The 17,132-nt window shown below is 40.9% G+C and overlaps 1 protein-coding gene across 1 annotated transcript in view; it reads left to right on the top strand.

Moving 5' to 3' along the window:
• Hmcn1 (hemicentin 1) overlaps positions 1–17,132 on the top strand; it is a 449,244-nt gene that overhangs the window by 399,306 nt on the left and 32,806 nt on the right. Inside the window, exons 84-93 of the mRNA XM_050162915.1 lie at positions 1,402–1,536; positions 2,252–2,442; positions 4,708–4,789; positions 7,062–7,331; positions 7,773–7,943; positions 8,064–8,234; positions 13,745–13,915; positions 14,365–14,535; positions 14,972–15,142; positions 15,291–15,461. Coding sequence (XP_050018872.1) covers positions 1,402–1,536; positions 2,252–2,442; positions 4,708–4,789; positions 7,062–7,331; positions 7,773–7,943; positions 8,064–8,234; positions 13,745–13,915; positions 14,365–14,535; positions 14,972–15,142; positions 15,291–15,461 — 1,704 coding nt within the window. The remainder of the gene's footprint in view (positions 1–1,401; positions 1,537–2,251; positions 2,443–4,707; positions 4,790–7,061; positions 7,332–7,772; positions 7,944–8,063; positions 8,235–13,744; positions 13,916–14,364; positions 14,536–14,971; positions 15,143–15,290; positions 15,462–17,132) is intronic.

Here is a 17,132-nt window from a genome sequence, read left to right on the forward strand (position 1 = left end):
TCTAAACTTACTTCTGAAGGACCCCGTGCATTGCTCATTAGTGGGTTAAGGGGCTGCTGCTAGAGACTTGCATGTTCACTTATTTTACAGAGAACACAGTACCAGTACATTGCACTGGGCGAATAAACCTCAGAAAAGAAGAGGTTAATCAACACAGCAAATGTGTAGCCGCTGTGTATTCTGAGTGTTGTTAGTGCCTAACCCCAGACCACTCATCTCTGGAGGACACGTGTCTATTTACTTGTGTGAACTCTTTTATTTTTGATATTATAATATAATTACATAATTTCTCCCTTTCCTTTCCTCCCTCCAAATCCTTCCCTATACCACTTCATGTTCTCTTTCAAGTTCAGAGCTTTCTTTTCATTGTTTACATGCATGTATGTGTGTACATAACCTTGTTTGATTTTCACGGAAGATGCTTTCAGTAACGAGCATAAAGATACTATCAGAAATGAGTAGTTGTCTGTCCTCAGAGTTGTTATTTCCTGCATCAACCAAATGCCTTGCTAGGGAAGCAGTAGCCTAACAGCTTGAGATTTTTCTGTCATAATGAATTATGTGAATGATTGAAATTCATCAACTACATCATCTTAGTAATAGCATACTATGCCTTGGTAAAGATAAGCAATGTCTAGAAATCGGAACATCTTTCTACAGGTAAATACTAATTCTGCTATTTCCATTTTTTAAGCCTACTTTCCCACCTAATACAGTTGACTGAGTTCTTTAAAGCTAAGTGAGAGAATGCCCACAAAGTAACCATACATAATCAGGCGGCAACTTATCTGGTATGGGCTGTTTCAAGATTAGCATGCTCGTATAAAGTTCTCATCCAAATATTATAGCCTCTTTGTAAATATTTACATCCTCAGCATGTATGATTTATGGGGAAGTTTAAGTTATTTTACATTTGATCATGATGTTGTTATTACCTACCGGGGATATATTTTCATGACTTCCCACAATCTGCCAAGTCAGTTGAATTACAACTGAAAAGGGGTGCCCACCATTGATGTAAATTGTTTGGGAAGAAAACTGGTGGGGAGATAAATGGAATGGAAAAGGCCATATTTCTGCAGGAAAGGGTTTTGAAGCTCAGAGCCATCGTGAGCCTCCTTTAAGCAACAGGCTGAGATGAAAGGAACACTTTAAGATGCTTTTCAGAGGTGTTTGTTTTCATTCTCTCTTCCTGTTCCGTGGGCTGTTTGGGTTCTTCAAACGAGTGTCTATAGACATAGTAAATAGCTCAAGGGAGGCTGTGTGGCAAGGGCTCTCTTGTCCGGTTACGGTTCAGTTGCTGACTGGCCCATAAATCTAACCTGAAAAATATTACGCTGCTGTGACATTTTCCTAGGTCACTGAGAGGCATCTGTGTTGTTTCCTAATCTGTTTCCTCAGCCCACTTTGACAGTGTCAATGGACACAGTGAACTTGTTATTGAAAGGGTGTCAACGGAGGACTCGGGCACTTACGTGTGTACAGCCGAGAACAGCGTTGGCTTTGTGAAAGCGATTGGATTTGTTTACGTGAAAGGTGGGTAAAAGCGGTCCATGGTCACTTTGTGATTTATTCATAATTAAAGTTTGTTTCCTCACTACGAAGTAATACAACATGACTGAAGTTTATTATTCCAATGTCATAAACATGTATAGATTCATGAGAGTAGAAAATAAAAACAGCTCACAGGCAGGAAGAGGCTGAGGAGATGGTTCGTGGTTGAGTGCTTGCGCCTCAGACATTAGAACGCATGCGTGTTTGGATGTCCAGAGTCCACGAAAAACCCAGGCACCTACAAGCCCAGCACCCAGGAGACAGACAAGAGATCCAGAGGAAAGCTGGCAAGGAGTCCAGCTAGGATTGGTGGGTTCCAGATTAAGACAGAGATTCCGTCTCAATACATAAAGTGGTGTGTGGTTGAAGAAGACCCATGATGTTAATTTTGGGCTGCACACACACACAACCACAAGAGCACCTTTACACGTGTGTTCACAGACACACACGTGCACAGCACACACCAAGTAAGAAAGGGGTAAATAAGGAGGTCATTGGCATGTAGTGGGGCCGTCCCTGTATGAGAACTGAAATTGATAATATTACCTGGGGATTCAAACGAGTTATGGTTCTGGAAAACCCAAGACATTTCAAAGTAGCTTTCCCCTCATTGCTAAATTATGACTGTGTGGGTCAAAAGCCACACAGGAACTCAGCCCCAGCTTTTCTCTCCTGCCTGTCTTATGGTGTTTCCCAGAACCTCCAGTCTTCAAAGGGGACTACCCCTCTAACTGGATTGAACCACTTGGCGGCAATGCGATCCTAAACTGCGAGGTGAGAGGAGACCCTGCCCCAACCATCCAGTGGAGCAGAAAGGGGGCCGACATAGAAACTAACCACAGGATCCAACAACTGGGTAACGGCTCCTTGGCCATCTATGGCACTGTGGTAAGTCTCACTGGAGTTGTTGACACAATCCACATTGCTATGTCTTGCGTCAGCGCCCTTCTAGGTGGGCATAGAGAAGAAAATTTTCTTCCATAATCCTGTGAAAACCATGAAATCTAAGCTAGTGTATTCCTTCTTTAAATTTGTTAATTAAAATTAAATATTTGAAATGCGTGTTCTAACTGATAAATAAGAATAATGTACCTATTAATAATAGTATAGCATGAGATGTTTCAATCTGTGTATATTGTAAAATGTTTTAATCATATTAAACATTTACTAGATGTTGTGATGGAGATCTTTAAAGCCCTTTTTTCTAGCTTTTTGCTTTGTATCTGCATTTACCTTACAGTGCAATAAAACACCAGACTCTTTCATGTTTACTAACATAACCAGTACCCATTCATCCTTTTCTTCCCATCACTTCCTCCTCCTCACTCCCCCAGCTTCTGGCAACCACCATTCTACTCTCACTTTGTGAATTCCCTCTATGAGTGTGATCACACAGTACTTATTTTTCTGTACCTGATGTGTGTCACTTATCATAATGGCTTCCAGTTCCATCTGTCTCATCACAAATAACAGGATTCTAGCCTTTATTATGCATGAACAGTGTTCCATGATATGTTTAATATTATTTCACCCAGCAACTAAATTCTTTTGAAACTATGAAGCAATAATACAAGTTGATGCTGTTTTTCTTTCAAATAAATATATGCAATATGATTATTTTGTTGCTTTTTTCCAATCATTGATCTATTACTTAATATTAGGAGATAAAATTCTCAAATCTATTTTAGAACAAGATCAAAATTTGTAAACATGGTTTATAAGTAAATTATAGGATAAATTTTATCATGAAACTGATGTGGGATGACCTTCTGTATTTGTGTTGCTTTATTTGTTGATAAATAAAGTTGTTTCAACCAGTGACTTAGCAGAATAAAGCCAGGTGGGAAATCAGAACAGAGACAGAAAGAGAGGGTAGGCAGAATCAAAGAGAAGCCATGTAGCTGCCAAAGGAGAAAGACACCAGAACAAAACCTTACCTGGTAAACCACAGCCTTGTGGCAATACACAGATTAATAGAAATCTATTTCTATTTAATTTAAGAGTTAGTTAATAAGAAGCCTAAGCTATTGGCCAAGCAATGTTGTAATTAATTTAGTTTCTGAGTGATTAGTTCAGGTCTGAGCAGTTGGGAAACAAATGAGCAGCCTCCACCTACAGGAAACTAACACATATATAAGGCTTTGATAGTGCTTCATTATTCAGAAAAGGAGTGTAAAGAGGTGATTCAGCTAAATATTTTAGAGTATAAACAGTTCATTAACTCACACTTGGTGAGCCCTTAGATGCTTTCATTCTTAATTAAGATAACAATTAAAATGCGATTTCCTAGTCCAGTGGACCTTTCTCAGGCTTTATTTTCCTTATTTTTAAATATTAGCTGATGTTGGTCAATACTTCAGTTTTGAGATTTTTTTCTTATTTGAATTGATGTCATATTAAGTCTCAGTTTTCCTCATTGGTGCCTTTTCCTTCTACTCAACTACTACTATATCTCAAACTTTCAAGACTCTTCAAATCCCACTGTTAATGTTCTTGCAAAGTCTTTCAATTATACAACTTCATAGTCCTAAATATGCAGCTTCAGCCCTGAGACTTCCAAGTCCCATTTCCAGCTGCCTTCTAGAAACTTCCATATGGATAATATATTGAAACTTCAAGCTAAACACATATATGGTACTGAAAATAATTAAACTCATGTAGTACATGTTTTCTATATCACATATGTACAAATTTATAGAAATCTGTAGTTTATTATTACAAGTAAATTCATTTTTTACTTTCCTTAATTTCAAATTCCCTAGGAGCCCAGCTTGATACATTTTCAAAAGCTCAAGTTAGAAGTCAGTGTTGGTTCGTTTGAACTGGCTGGTTTAATGGATTTTAAGATGGCCATAACTATCACATTTATATTTCTCCTTCGTGATTTTAAAGAGGTGGTAACAAAATGATGCTATTTTTACTTTGATTACCTAGTACTCAATATTGTATGAAAATTTTTAAAGAAGTTCTCGTTTGTTCCCCAATCCTCTTTTTCCTCTTGTTTTTCAGCCTAGCTATGAGCTTAGACATGGGTGAGGTTTTCTATTTTCGTTAAAATGTTTTCCCTTAGCTGGGATTTCACATAAACTATCGCACTGAGAAAGTGGTGAGCCCTGCAGACCTCTGTTCTCATTATCACACTTATTCCCATAGAATGAAGATGCTGGCGACTACACGTGCGTGGCTGCCAACGAGGCCGGGGTGGTGGAGCGCAGCATGAGCCTGACTCTGCAGAGTAAGCTGATCCGCATCTCCAGCTAACACAGCAGGGGGAATGGTTTCTAATGAAGAAGGAGCATTTCCTTTAAACTTGCAACCTGGACAGTAACTTTCACATTGTGCTTAGTCTCCTTTTCTGGAGATAATGGAGCAGGGTCATGAGCCATAACACCAATACACTTCTGTAGAATCCTTTTCTGCTCTTAAGTGACACCCACAGTTTACAGTCACAGTGTTCTGGTGGCAAACCCCTTGACAACAGTGAGTGCTCTCTGTGGTTTCCCAGACTCTTGCCACATGTTTACAAAGGGGTCATTTTATGTGCTTTTAAAATATGCACTAACTATATTACAGTAGAAAAAATATTTTCAATAATAAGAAAAATATGTATTGAAATAAAGAGTAATTTAACGGAGCTCAAAAGGGCTTCAAGGTGAACTGGCAGCCCTCTTTCATGAAATAACTGTTTATTCTAAATGGATTCTTCATGGAGTCCCTCAGTAAATGCCATCAGCAATCAGCACATGCAAAATTAGAGAAACATGACAGGTTCCGCTGACCCAGGTCAAGAAAAACGTCATCAGATCAGCTAACATACAAATCTTCACAGCTAGCCGAAAAAGGCCAAAGATATTATTGACATAAAGATCAAAGCACAGAGCAGTGTTTTCACTGAGAAAAAACATTCACATTTGATTAATGATGACATAAATGATGTGCTTTGTTTGACCATGAAATATGTACACATGGAACTTTATATTTGTATTACATTATAGCTGTATAGGCATCAAAAATACCTACAGTATCCGAATTAAAATTCTAAGTTCAACTGCATAATTTTCTTGTCCTTGGTATCATGAGCAGACAAGCTTATTTAGTAACTTTATTGGCATTTAGTGTGAATGATAAACCCAAGGCATTTGCTGATTTGGTATCAGTTTGCAAATACATAATGTCATTTAAATATGAGGAAGTAAATGAAAGCAGGGTCCATGTCTATACGGATGTGAGAATGTATTGAATGGCGAATCAGTGGAATGACTCCGCCTGGTACCTATGTTCTATATGGTACATATAGAAGAGCAAGGTGCCATGGGATGGTTACTGAGACGGCAGAGCTAAGGTGAGAACGTGGCATTTCTCAAAGACATGTCAGTAATGCATTATAAAACACTAGCATATAAGTATTACAACCAAACGTGTTTGCTTCCATTTTTGTTTTACACTTAGATAGCAATGCACATTTCTGTTTATAAGATAGGCTGCCGCCATGCCGGAGTGTCATTGAGAAGTCTGCCTTCTCCTAGCTCAGCCTCCCCATCACTGTGTGGTCACCCCATGGCCCGCTGTTTGCACAATTCCTTGCTGCCCTCCACTCACTTGTTCGGCTGCAAAGGCACCAAGATTTCCTGGGGGAAAGAGAAGCATAGGCTTTAGCATGCACTGAAAACTTTGTGAATGACCACCCCACTCCCTGGGTCAAGCATCTGGTTATAGAAATGCCAGCTCTATCTCCACCAAATGGAGGTATCTTCTCCCTGCTGAAATGATCGTCCCTAATGTTTGAGATCTTCCTCCCTAAGTTTGCAGGCATGTAGAATGATACAGAGATAAGCATCCTGCCTGCAGCTGCTTTCAACTCCTTTTGTATCTGGTCCTCTCCAGGACCTTCACTTGGGTTTGCTGTTCCTTCCCAGATGCTGACAGCTTCTCCCTCCTCCCCGAAACTCCTTCCTTTCATTGCTAGGATTCCTGTTTCTTCTCCATTGATTCCTTGGTGCTCAGTTCTCTGTATCCTTTGCAAAGGAGCCTTCTGCCCATCTCTCAGTGCCCTCACATGCTTTCTGTGTCTCGTCATCTTTTTACCATGTTACCTTCTGTTTTGAAGCCATCTCATCCAATTATGGAAGACAGATCCACATTCCTCACCAGCATCTCAGTTTTGAGATTTCTGTGTGAATATATCTGAACTACCTTCCATCTAGGCCTGTTTATGTGAGTGTCTCACAGACACCTCATGGTCAATGTCCTAAAAAATAGACAAATCATTACCCACCCCCCACTGCCTCCCATCAGATCTTCTTCCCTTTGTGTATTATCAATTTATCCAAACACAAACCTTATTGCCCAAGTCAAAACCCCAGAACCATCATTTCTTCTCTTTAGTTCATACTACTAAATGTCAAAAGCCCTATCATTCTTTTCAAACTAAAGTCACCACATTTTATAAGATAAAATATTAACATAGTCACTTCACAACTAAAAGCCACTATCTACTTTCCTCACAGGTCCTCCCATTATCACTCTTGAACCCCTGGAAACTGTTGTGGATGCTGGTGGCAGAGTCATATTGGACTGTCAAGCAACCGGCGAACCTCAGCCAACCATCACATGGTCCCGCCAAGGGCACCCCATCCCCTGGGATAACCAAGTTACCGTGCTGTCTAACAGCTCCTTGTACATCGCTGCTGCTCGCAAAGAAGATACCTCTGAATATGAATGTGTAGCCCGAAACCTGATGGGTTCTGTCCTTGTCAGAGTGCCCATCATAGTCCAAGGTAAGTATGAAGCAGAACCTGAGACAGCTCAGATACCCAGTCTCCTTATGATTTATCAATGAATGAGATTTAAGCAACACAGTTGAGAGTCTTCAAATGCCATGCTAATCATTGATAATTCATAATCATTCATAAGGTAAATATTCATCCAAAACTAAGCAAAAGCTTTCAGAAAAAATTATGTATATGATATATATATATACATATGTGTATATATATATAATCTTTTATTTTCCCATAGCCATGACCACATGAATCAGCAGAGGATCTAAGAGGGAATCTAACTTATTGAGTTATTCTAGACAGTTATTTCTAGATATTAACCCCTAAAGGAAATCTTCCATAGCTGTTCCCCAACAATCACACGCAACTCTACATGCAGTGTGTGACTTCAATGAGATTAGACTTGCAAACTGGGACAATGCAATGTCTTCTTTGCAGTGCATGGTGGGTTTTCGCTGTGGTCTGCCTGGAGGTCCTGCAGTGTCACGTGTGGAAAAGGCGTCCAAAAGAGGAGCCGACAGTGCAACAACCCACTTCCAGCCAATGGTGGGAGGCCCTGCCAGGGGTCAGACTCAGAGACACGACACTGTCAAAGGAAGTTGTGTCCAGGTATGCTTCCATGGGTGTTTAATAGACTTAAACTTGTGTTCCCTACCTTTGGGCTGTCCCCGGGGTTAGTGCTTGCCATTTGAATTTTCCTGGTGGTGTAACGGTTTCACCTTCCTGCAGTGGATGGTCACTGGTCAGAATGGAGTTTCTGGGAAGAATGCACAAGAAGCTGTGGGCATGGCAACCAAACCAGGACCAGAACTTGCAGTAACCCATCGGCTCAGCACGGCGGGCGGCCATGTGAGGGGCATGCCGTGGAAACCATCATGTGTAACATTAGGCCTTGCCCAGGTGAGGACCCAGCGGTGACCCAGCCAAGCTTTCGCACATTAACTCCTATACTGGAGTTAAGATCCTCTCTTCCTTCATTGGGAAATGGTATTATGTCTTCCGTCTTTGGGAATATGTTCACTCTTGGTGTTCTTTTCCTGCTTCACACAGAACCTTGTGAGGAAATGGCTCTGTTGCAGGAAAATATCTCCCTTCACGGAGCAGGAAAGTGGCTCTGCACTTGGAGTAGTTTTAATCATGCACAGAAACTATGTATAATATATATATATATATATATATGTATCAACTCATAAATTTGAAAGATGCTGGAGACTTCAGGTGATATCTAATCTAGTCATCCTTTTGCATGTGAGGAAATGAGTTATTTGCCAGGAAGTGTGATGATGGCGAGGAGCCTGCTTACAGCTTCCCGTTAACCATCTTATTCATCTACCTTGCCCATGAGTACCATGCCGTCTGCTTGGCACTCCTTTTGTTACTGATGTCATACTCGACGCCTCTCTCAGATTCAAGTGACAGGGTCAAACTTAAACAGAGGATTCTTCTTTCAGATATAATAGAATGCAAGTATTTGGCCGATGCTTCTGCTGGTGTGCTTTCCGTCTCTGATCTCCACTGTTCTTCTCTTTGGCTTAATTCTCCATTAAATTCTTCCCATGTGTGGAAAAAATGACCGCAGGCAAGTAGTAGCTCACAGAGGCCTTGTAATCTCTGACCTCAGAGGGAAGAAGTTCCTCTCTCGAAGGCTCATGTCAACTTCTGAGAAATAACTATGAGTTTGTCACATGTATTTGTCTTAACTGAATCTAAAAGGTGGGCACTTGGGTGGCAGCTTCGGTGACATGCTCATGGAGGTCGTCAAGGAGTACTGGGTCCAGAGGTCCTTGTGAACCTCGTAGGAAACCTTCTCTTCACGTAGAAGAGGGGAAGGGCTGGTCAGAACTCACTCACTCATTCTAGAATCTTGGCCGTGTTCATTATGTACTCTCATCTGAAGACATTTGAATTTCTAAACCCTTGATTGGATAGAATATGAAATGTTCTATTGACTATAAAGAGACTATTAAGTCAAGAGTAATTTTAACATTGATAAACGTATTGAGTAAACTCAACAGAGTACTGGTGGGTCAAAACTGAGAGAGAATAATCAAAAAAGATAGAGATCACTCAAAAAAAGACAATAATTGGCTTATATATTGTGTCTTGTTATGCACATGCAGAAAAATTTGGAAAACCATGGGAATTTGTTAACTAACTCATTAACTAAGCCTGCATAGTTAGTAGAAGGGAACTGAATATTTGAACCCAGGCTGATGTGATACCCAAGACTATTTCCTTCCATCTGGAATACTTTACCAGGAATTTGGTTTTATTTCTATTGTATTTCAAAAAAAAGGGGGGGGAAACTGATCTGAGCATGGTAATATATTACTATAATCTTCCCAAAAATTTGTCAAAAGCCAGCTTTGGCTAAACTCGTACGTTCCAGGGTAGGAGCGTGAGGATTAGAATTATTAGTCAAAAGGAATAGAGATATAGGAGAAATAAGAGACAGAAACATAGGACAGCGTCGAGAGGGACTTTCCGTGAATCCTGAACTCACCTTGTTTATCCTTCCACACTTTGTGTACTTCACTCTAAAGTGGGTGGGGAAAGGCAACAGGCTTCATTAGCAGGACTCAAGGTAAATAGACTTGAATTCTCAGACCTTAGGTCCAGGTGGGGCGTGTCTACTTCAACACTCAAAATACTAATTAACCTCACGTAGGTCAGAATCTCTCATTTGTAGCCACACCCATTGTTAACAACTTTGCAAGACCAAAAATAAGCTCAAACTCTCTGACCTCCAAACAAGGTGGAAAGGGCTCACAGCTGCGTGTGACCAACAAAAAAATTAAACAGGCAGACAAACATAGCCCACTGCCCTGAAGTCTTTAACGTGAGTAAAACATCAAGTGTTTGCTTTAGTCTCTAAAGTAACAGCATTGTTTCAAAACAAGAAGAAATATAAATACCTAATTAGAGAGTTTGTTTTCCATTGTCAGCTTAGGAAATTATGAAGTGAAAGGCTGATCGTTGTTAATAATTACCGTGTTAAAATAAAAATCGATTTTCTCTCCATGTTTGGCAACTATGTATTTACTATTATTTTGCCCACTGATTTATTGGTTTACGGTTTGGGGGGCCTTTCCTTAGTTATTCCACTGTCTGTAAGCAAACTGAATTTAGCTCTTGTTTGGGTATGCTGTTAGCAGTGCACTCTCTAGTAGTGAGACAGTGAATGAGAGCCCTGTCTCTTCTCAACTGAGTGCTAAGTGATGCCACCCCTGTAGTTGGATGCCAACTATGGAGGCAGTAGAGACCACAGAAACTAGCAGGTGCTACTATTTCCCCTTATAGTATGTACGTGTAGGGATGCTTTACAACTAGGTAAACATTTTATCAGTCTTTTCCCCACTAGCGCTGACATCCATTTGGTTATTTCTTGCATCTGTTACTCATATGCTTTTCATAGAATACTGGTTTTTCTGTTGTATCTTGCACAGCTGTTATCCTTTTCTATTGCAAAGAACTTTTGTTTATTATTTATTTATTGACTTATATCAACAAGGGCTCATTATTCAGCAATGGAATGACTCAAGTATATTTCAGGGGGTTTATAATACACCATTAATTTATCTCTTGCTATGCTCAAAATATCCTTGGTTTGGATTTTGAAGATTCAGTGCACCCTGAGTATTGAAGTTTAATACACAGAAGCCAAGCCAGGGGCCCAGGATTGCACAAGCCCTAAGGACCTGCTGGCTCCGGGTCTTCTCAAGAGGGGTTACTACTATCCCAGGCTTCTGCTGCTTTTCACAGAACTTCCACATATTATAATAAACGCACTGACTGTGGTTTGAAATCTTATTTAGCAATTCCTCTCTATTTATGTTTTCTTTGTGGATTAGTTTGACTATTTAGGAGGTTTTTGGAATCTTCCAAACATCATGATCTTGTATGCTTTCTCTGGTTTACATTATATTTCTTAGTTTCCTTTTCTTTTTTTTTTTTTTTGTTTTGTTTATCTCTATTTAAAAGAAGTTTTCAATTCTACTCCATCTTCTGTCATAAAGATTAGTCTTGGTTAGGGTTTCTTTGTGAATTAGAAATAAAAAGTCAAAACAAAACACTTTCAAGGGGAGTTTTCAAGCCTCTGTTTGTGTAGAGTAGAAAGAAGGCGTACATTACATAAACAAATGCCAGCCAACCCTAACCTCTGCTGATAATGCATCTCTATGTCATCAGAGATTTGGACTTTGATTAACGAACATCCTTGAAATTCCCTTTGCCTTTCCTCCACCCCTCCCCACATCCACTACTCAGAGAGAGTAAGGCACATTGCTTTGGGGAAGGCCCAAAGCCCACCCCACTATATCTAGGCTGAGCAAGGTATCTATCCAAAGAGAATGGGTCCCCCCCCCCGCCAAAAAAAAAAAAAAAAGCCAGTACAAGCAGGAGGTATAGATCCTGGTGCCACTGGCTGCAGTCCTGCAGTCTACCCCAGCCATACAACTATCACCCACATTCAGAGGGTCTAGTTTGGTCCTATGCTGGTTTCTTCCCTGTCTGACTGGAGTTGGTGAGCTCCCATTAGCTCAGGTAAACTGGTTCAGTGAGTGTTCCCCATCATGGTCTTGACCTCTTTGCTCATATTCTTATTCCTCCTGCTCTTCAACTGGACTTTGGGAGCTCAGACCAGTGCTTCACTGTGGGTCTCTGCCTCTGTTTCCATCAGTTGTTGGATGAAGTTTCTATGGTGATATTTAAAATAGTCATCAATCTGACTACAGGGCAAGGGCAGTTTGGCACCTTCTCCTCTATTGCTTAGGGTCTTAGCTGGGGTCATCTTTTTGGATTCCCAGGAATTTCTCTAAAGCTAGGTTTCTTGCTAGCGACATAATGTCTCCCTCAATCAAAATATCTCTTTCCTTGCTCTCATTTCCTTCCTCCATTTCAACTATCCTTTTCCCTGAAGTTCTTCTCCCTCTCCCCTTTACGCCTCTTTTTCCCCTTCCACTCTCCTTTCTCTCCCCACCCCCATGCTCCCAATTTTGTCAGGTGATCTTGTCTATTTCCCCTTTCCAGGTGGATCTATATATTTTTTTCTTATGGTTTACCTTGTTATTAGCTTCTCTAGGATCATGGACTATAGTCTTGTTATCGTTTGCTTTACAGCTATTATCCACTTATGAGTGAGTACATACCATGTTCATCTTTCTGGATCTGAGTTACCTCACTTAGGATAGTTTTTTCTAGTTCTATCCATTTGCAACAGCATGGTGATTTTAAATGTTCCCTCCCGGATTCTTAGGGTTAGTCGAATATTGTCTTAGAACAAATTCTTGTTGAGTACAATAAGTTCCTGTGATTGTGTTTGCTGCTGTCTACAAAGCAAGAGAATAAGTAGTCACCTTAATCAAAGATCAATAATTATGAGGGAAAAAATAAATAAATAATTATGAGGAAATGCAAGATGTTTTAATATTTCCTTTAAAATTAGAAAAATGATAATCTCATTGGTTAATTTTAATATTGCAGTTTCTTAGAAGTTGTGTTGAGAATACTTAGATACAAGTCTTAACCCCACTTTTGGTTCTATATCTGACAAAGCTAGTGACCATAGAAGCATGCTTTATGATCACCATATCTAGAAAGCTCTCTGAGGAAAATATGGCCTGATACTCCTACATGAGGGAACCCACAGTGCTGATTCTCGACCCACACACCTAGGAGGAAGCGGTGGGCTGTTCCAGTCCTGTGGTCTGATGCTGTAATGCGTTCACTGCCAAAAGGAAGTCCTTAATTGTGCTTTTTGGAAACTGTGGGTCAGTTTTGTTTCTGTTGTTTAGCAAGTAGGTGAGTGTGTTATTCCGAATTTCTAATTCATGAACATTATGTAATGGAGAAAACTGTTCAAAGGCTTAGACCTGTGCAAATCACCCTGTTGCCGGAAGATCCAAGAACAGAACATGGGTAAGTGAGAAGCCAGGCCACGTTTAGGGATGCACGCCTGCAGTCTTGGGTCCAAAATAGCATTGTTGAAAATGTCTTCTTACCCACAGCACATCTAGATCTGTTAGGCAGACTTGTTTAGAAGCTCCTGGTCTCTTCCACTATCCCTAGATTACCAAATGTGCACAAACGCTTAGCTCGGGCTTGAACACTCAGGTTCTGTTTACATATGGTCGCTTGATTAAATTTGATTTTAGTAAAATAGCCTCCTTTGAATAATTGTAAGCATTTATGTTGGCAGTCGTTAAGCCTTCTGAGTGTCCCTGGACACAATTCCCTCTGCAAACCAAACATGAGAGAAGGAGGACATCATTAGTTATATTTCTTTTGGTGCAATTTTAGTTATTTTAGATTGTGGGATTTTTTTAACTCACTATGGAGTTAATTTATTTGCATAATTTTGTTTTTTAAATAAATACGGTCCTGTGGCTTGAAACTGCCTCTGTTGTTTGTAGTTCATGGAGTGTGGAGTGTTTGGCAGCCTTGGGGTGCATGCAGCAAAAGTTGTGGAAAAGGCAGTCAGACGAGAACAAGACTTTGCAACAACCCACCACCATCATTTGGTGGAGCCTACTGCAGCGGAGCAGAAACCCAGATGCAAGTCTGCAATGAGAGGCATTGTCCAGGTGAGACAAGTAGAGTTCACACACTCCCCTACTGACACCTACCACTCACCTACTGACACCTACCACTCACCTACTGACACCTACCACTCACCTACTGACACCTACCACTCACCTACTGACACCTACCACTCACCCAGCAATGGCATCACCCCAACATGGCCACAGTTTGACCTGGTCATGGTTTTTTAATTTCTTTTTATTTATGCTTGTTTTGTGTGTGCGTGCCACACGCGTGTGTGTACCTGTAAAAATCAGAAGAAGGGGACAGATTGCTGCAGTTAGGAGGCAGTCGTGAGCTAGGCTGGGTACTGAGAACCAAACTAGGTCCTCTGGAAGAGCCACACGCACTTAACCTCTGAGCCACCTCTCCAGCCAAGACCCTCTGATGATTTTTTAACCTGATCATTTTCAGGTAGTAACTGAGCACATATGATTTTCTGTTGCCACAGTTGACGGCAAGTGGGCGGCTTGGGCCAGTTGGAGCGCCTGCACGGTGTCCTGTGGCGGGGGTGCCAGGAAGAGAACGAGGGCGTGTTCTGACCCGGCGCCACAGTATGGAGGAAGCCAGTGTGAGGGGAGTGATGTCCAGAGTGATTTTTGCAATAGTGATCCTTGTCCAAGTGAGTGTTGGAAACAGTGAGTCGATGTTACTTCCTTAAAGCTTTGTTTTGCCTCCAAACCTTAAAGTTACAGTATTTTATTGCTTGCTCTTCAACCTTTAATTTAGGATGCCAAAATGTTTTGGATTAGTGTGTTCTGAATGTTACAGCCTCTGCTCAGCAAGAATGGAGGCTGTGTCTCCCATATCACCTTTAGCTGTGGGACAGCTTAATATAATATCAGAGCAGTTGAAGGGAATCATCTTCACTAGAGTATCTCCTCTGTCTCCAATCAAAGCATCACCTACGTCACCTGCTCTGGAAAGATATCCACTTATTGATTTGAATATCTGTTTATTTCTCGAAGGATTTTCCTTGATTTGGGGATGAATGCCATGGTTTCTTTTACTTCTCAGCTTTAGAGCCCTGTTTCATGTCAAATTCTTGCATGTTGCAGCCCATGGTAACTGGAGCCCGTGGAGTGGCTGGGGTACATGCAGCCGAACTTGCAATGGAGGGCAGATGCGAAGGTACCGCACGTGTGACAACCCACGTCCCTCCAATGGAGGAAGAGCCTGTGGGGGGCCAGATACCCAGATCCAGAGGTGCAACACTGACATGTGTCCTGGTGAGCCTCTTAATTCCAGTCTGTGGGATGAGCAAACCTATCGCTCAGTGATCCTTGTTGTCACCCTGTCGCTAGTATATCAGGAGTGTCCCAAGTGAAGATTTTAAAACTGATTCCTTACTATTGGTCCTTCCATTCTTGTTCACAGTGGATGGAAGTTGGGGAACATGGCATAGTTGGAGCCACTGTTCTGTCTCTTGCGGAGGAGGTGAAAGGATGAGGAAGCGGCTATGTGACAATCCAGTGCCATCCAAAAGTGGCCGTTCCTGTCCAGGAGATGCCACTCAGGTATCCAGATGCAATACACAGGCATGTCCAGGTAAGTGAGCTGTGCTTTGGCAGGACCATGGTTAGCACAAGCGTAGAGTGATCATGCAAATCAGAAAAAGGTACCATTTGGACCCCAGGATAAATGAAACAGTGCCAGCTCTAGAAGGGAGAGTTATAAAAAGTTATAAAAGTCTGTGCCCCCTAGAACAGTGCTTACAGCTGGATGTTGGCCTCTGATTGCTCCTTTGGGGCTACTTTGTGTCAGAGGACGTGTTTCTAAGGATTGACAGCTGCAATATCGCTGATGGGAAGATACTATTGGACCTTACGAAGCTTTAATGTTTTCCTCAGAAATAAAATGTCCCTGAAAACTGAGAAGGCCCCATTTGCAAGGTGAGAACAATTTAGGTTGAGTGATTTTTACATGTAAGTGGACAAACTGAAAGACCAAGTATCAAGCACTCAACTGCACAGCAAACATGCCCTATGTATCAATGGTCATGGGGGAGTTTTGAGACTCCTTCCTGAAGCAAGAGAACAGTTCTGGCTTTGGTTGCTGTGTTTCATTGTTTAGATAGACAGACAGCTTGAGTCACAGAATCTGACAAGATTTCAAGAAACCCAGCCAGGTAGCCAGATTGAGGAAATATCTGTTCAGTGCTGAGACTCAAGCTCCTCAGTTAAAATAGAAGCAACACTCATCAATAATCATTCAGATTGAATGATTTGCAACCCTGCCCACCAGCTCCCTCATTCTCCTGCTTGGGACCAAGGAAAGAGGGAGTTCTCCTATTTGTTCTTTAATCAAATTGTTTTGGTATGAATTTTACAATGCTGTCAAAATTATATTTCTCAAATTTCTCCCACGTCAATTATCATCAGATAGACAAATACAATAACGAATGCATTAACTATAGCTCAAGACTGCTAAGACCCCCATCTCCAAAGGAACTAGTGCATACATGCATACATACATACCTATAGGTATGTTCATATGCACACATGTGCACACACTGATCCAGATTGTACAATATACCACGTTATTCAGACAGTGACCTGCAACAAAGATTAGATGGTATTTTGCTTGTGAGATCTTTCCTTGTTCTAAAGAAGGAAACAATAGATAGAACATGGTTTATATTATTAGCAATAATGACTAGTTCTACAGATGATATGTTTAAATTCTTTTCCCTGCGTAACATTGTAGCCTTGACCAGTATATCTCCAAGCCTCCCCTCCCCCTTTGCCCCTGGAGACCTCTGTCCTACTTTGTCTACTTCCATGTTGTTTTTCTACATTCTCCATAATCGTACAGGATTCTGCAATGAAAAGAGAACAGTTGTTAAGTATTGTCCCTATAAAAACAGTAGGTATAAGAAGTGACAAATATGCTAATTGGTTGATTTCATCTGTCCCCAAATGTATACATATTTAAAAACAATGCATTATCCACAATAAACGTACACAGTTTTATCAATTTCCAGAACACATTTCGAAGGCAAGAAGATAATGTATTCAGTCCTCTCTCTCTAGACCAGTAATGATGGTAGCGCTACATTATTTCTCTGAACTTTGTTTGACCAGTCTGCAAACTGTGTCTGTTTAAAGCTTCCTCTTAGTACCATTGATAGAGTCAAAGGAGTTAATGCATATGAAGTGTTTACTGCCACACGTGACTTTCTCTGTAACTCACGGTAGTCATGGTTTCATCACCATCAAC

The sequence above is a fragment of the Alexandromys fortis genome, unplaced genomic scaffold, assembly GCF_014885135.2.
Source record: "Alexandromys fortis isolate MF-2015 unplaced genomic scaffold, M_Fortis_MF-2015_v1.1 scaffold_126, whole genome shotgun sequence".
In the NCBI taxonomy this organism is placed as follows: domain Eukaryota; kingdom Metazoa; phylum Chordata; class Mammalia; order Rodentia; family Cricetidae; genus Alexandromys; species Alexandromys fortis.